Source organism: Myotis brandtii, unplaced genomic scaffold (assembly GCF_000412655.1).
Source record: "Myotis brandtii unplaced genomic scaffold, ASM41265v1 scaffold601, whole genome shotgun sequence".
Lineage (NCBI taxonomy): Eukaryota > Metazoa > Chordata > Mammalia > Chiroptera > Vespertilionidae > Myotis > Myotis brandtii.
This window is the reverse complement of record NW_005370276.1, coordinates 2,226,521-2,230,158: the sequence shown is the minus strand read 5'-3', so window position 1 is coordinate 2,230,158 and position 3,638 is coordinate 2,226,521. Positions and strand designations below refer to the sequence as shown.

The 3,638-nt window shown below is 54.6% G+C and overlaps 1 protein-coding gene across 1 annotated transcript in view; it reads left to right on the top strand.

The window, feature by feature from the left end:
* The window catches only part of SHANK1 (SH3 and multiple ankyrin repeat domains 1), a gene marked incomplete at its 5' end in the record, with an annotated part of 58,706 nt that overhangs the window by 48,826 nt on the left and 6,242 nt on the right, over positions 1-3,638 (top strand). Inside the window, 2 exon segments of the mRNA XM_014550455.1 lie at positions 1,332-1,428; positions 3,517-3,635. Of these exon segments, the coding sequence (XP_014405941.1) occupies positions 1,332-1,428; positions 3,517-3,635 (216 nt within the window).

Genomic DNA, 3,638 nt, shown 5'->3' with positions numbered 1-3,638 from the left:
GCAGGGTGGGGGGGGCTATCATGGAGTGAGGGAGGCAGAATGGGCTGCAGAGGGCAGCAGACCTGGTCCCCACTGGAGTGCGCCTCAGCCTGAACCCTCCCCCCCCCACACACACACACAGCTCTGGAGTGTGGCTTGCTGGGGCATTGATCCTGCCTTGGACCTCTGTGTCAGTCTGTCGCTGGCTGCAGGTGGCTCCCAGAAGTGGGGGCACGTAACCACTTGGGCAGGTCACCCCCTTTGGGGGAGGGTGATTCTCCAGAGCAAAAAGCAAGTGACACACAGCAGCTGGGGTTGGGCACGGCATCCCGGCCAAGGGGATCTGGGTCGGCTGGGCATTCAGACCCCTTCCTAGCTGAGGTGGGATGTGACCGTAGGATTTTAAGCAGGGCAATAGCATGACCTGAATTACTTTTTAAAATATATTTTTTAATTGATTTCAGAGAGGAAGAGAGAGAGAAACATCGATGAGAGGGGATCATTGATTGGCTGCCTCCTGCACGACCCACGCTGGGGATCGAGTCCACAGCCTGGGCCTGTACCCCGTCTGGGAATCAAACCGTCACCACTTGGTTCATAGGTCGATGCTCAACCACTGAATCAGCTGGGCCTGAATTACTTTTTGAAAAGATCCCTCTGCCCTAGTTGGTTTGGCTCAGTGGATAGAGCGTCGGCCTGCAGACTGAAGGGTCCTGGGTTCGATTCCGGTCAAGGGCCAGTACCCTGGTTGCAGGCTCCTCCCAGGCCTGGACCCTGGTCGGGGCTCATGTGAGAAGGCAACCAATCGATGTGTTTCTCTCACATCCATGTTTCTCTCTTGTCTTTCCCTCTCTCTTCCACTCTCCCTAAAAATCAATGGAAAAATATCCTCGGGTGAGGATTAATAACAACAACAACAAAAAGATCCCTCTGACCCTGTGTGGAAAGCAGACCAGAGGCGGTGGGGGGACAAGGGAAGAGGCTACTGCTGTCATCAGGCTGCTGGTGACTTGGGCCTGGGCGGCAGCAGCAGGAATGGAGAAAAGGACCCAGATGCGTATGGGATGTCTGGGAAACAGAGCGAACAGGGTTGACTAAGAATCGCTCTTTTCCTTTCTTTCTCCCCTTTGCCCCGACTCAGAAACCTTTCTGTCCACAAGAATTCCCTTCCACCTCCTGCAGGCCCCGCCCCCTGCCTGCAGGTCCCGCCCCTGCCTACAGGCCCCGCCCCCTGCCTGCAAAGGCCAGGGAGCCGGGATGGGGGCTGGCCAGGTACGGAGCCTGAATCCTCCTGCCCTGACTCTTCTCTCTCTGCTATCTTTTCTCTCTCCTCCCCGACGGCCACCCCAAAGTCGAGCTTCGATCCCCACCACCGCTCGCAGCCGAGCTATGAACGGCCTTCCTACCTGCCTCCAGGACCTGGGCTTATGCTCCGGCAGAAATCTATTGGTATGTCACCGTCACCGTCACCGGAAGCGTGGGTGTCATGGATGCAGGCGGGGGGAGGGGAGGCTGCAAGGGTGACCTTTCACGGGAGAAACAAGGGGCCTGAAAGTGTTCTTTTCCGCTTTCACACGTGACCACAGGTCCGTGGAGTTGGGCAAAGCGCTCCGGCTTTGCCGCTGGGCAGACCTGGGTTTGGATCCTGGCTCTTGTCCATCCCAGCTGTGTGACCTGGGGCAGGTGGCTTCACTTCTCTGGGCCTAGGGCTCTGCAGTTAGAAAATGAGGAGATGACTGCCCCCGCCACAGACCCTGGTTAACTTCTCTCTCATACTTGACTCCAGTCATTCATTCATTCATTCATTCATTCATTCAACATGTGCTTATTGAGCCCTACCACATGCCAGGTTAGACTGGGGGAGGAGGGGAGAGATGTCAGTGAAGAAAACAGGCTAAAGGGCCCTGCCCTTGTGGAGCTTATATGATAGAAAGACAGACAACCTACTATAAGGATAAGAAACAAGAAAATGATACCGTATGTTAAAGGTGCTAAGTGCTATGGAAAAACAGAAAACGTAGAGTATGATAAGAGAGATCACAAGTGCTGGTGGGGGCAGGTTTGGGCTGAAACGTGGAGATGAAGCAGGGAGCCATGGAGGAATCCAGAGGGGAGGCCTTCCAGGCAGCGGACACAGCCAGTGCAAAGGCCCTGGGGTAGGACCGAGCTGCCGTTTGCCGAGATGGGGGCGACCAGGGGCAGGAGGAGGTCAGGAGCTCAGTTAGGGGCCTGCTGAGTTCGAGATGCCAGTGAGCCCCGAAGCGGATGCAGCATTCAGGTCTAGGAGCAGGGAGCTCGGGGGAGAGCATTGGGCCCGAGACCGAGGTGGGAGTCTCCGGCAGAGAAGTAATGAATGAAGCGGGGACACTGGTCAAGGGAGAGAGAGTAGCCAGAGGCTTGGAGGAGAGGATCAAAGACAGCCCTGGCCGTGGATAAGTCGGCCAAAGACTTCGATCCTCCACTCTTCGCTGAGTCGGCTGGCTAATTGGAGCCAGCTTTTCCTGAACGTCCATTGTCCACAGTCTACCAGCTTGTGCCTCTCATCTGAGATCTGCCTCCATCTCATCATTTACCTAACGCCACCCCAAATCTACACAGCATCGCATCCCTACCCAAAACCTCCTTTATTTATTTATTTATTTATTCATTCATTCATTCATTCATGTATCTCATGTTTGTCATATCACTTGTCAATTCCTACAATTATCATTTTTGTCCACGTGCTGTTATGTGTGCGCAATTTGAGGTCCTTGATGGCTGAGACACCATTATTTTTTCATCTTTGTATTTTTTTAATTAAATCTTTATTGTTGAAAGTATTAAATATGTCCCCCTTCTCCCCACATTGGCCTCTTCTAGCCACTGTCTCCACTCCAGGCCTTAGCTACCATCTTCTCTTCCTGGAGCCCTTGTCCTAAACTACCTGAACCATCTAATGCATACAAGCTCTTTGGTTGATCTCTTCCCACCCACTCACCCACCCACCCCCGCCTTCCCTCTGAGAGTCCGCATCAGCTCCCTCTTAAACAGTAGCTTCATCATGAGCAGTTCTGTCTGTGAAATCCCAGGTTTGATGTGCCAACTGCATCTCTTTCCTGCCTTTGCATGAAAGGAAATCTATACCTAATGCACATAAACGTGGTATCCCTCCCTGGCTCAAGCCACTTTTGCTCACCCCAAGCCACCGCTACCAGCCTATATCTGTGCGGTTGTGTGAATTAGGAACGGCGCCCCCTCCTGGGCCGGGGTGGAAGTTCAGCTGGGTCTCACCCCAGCCCCCTTGGCTCCTTTCGCTGTTTGCGGTTGGGCCGCGCACAAGCTGTGTCACTGTGTCCCGCTGGTTCGGATGTACCGCGGCTGGGGGAGCTCTGGACTAATCCGTGGGAAGGTCTTACATGCATGGGCGCCATGATCATCATCATCAACAACAACAACAGCATCGTTACTATTATCACTTTCCCGATGATGTGGCTCCGTGGAATGGGGGAACAGGGAGCCCCCACCCGCCCCATTCCTGCCTCCTCTGTGTCTTCCCAGGGGCCGCAGAAGACGACAGGCCTTACCTAGCGCCCCCGAGCATGAAGTTCAGCCGCAGCCTGTCCGTGCCTGGTTCGGAGGACATCCCCCCGCCTCCCACCACGTCCCCACCCGAGCCCCCG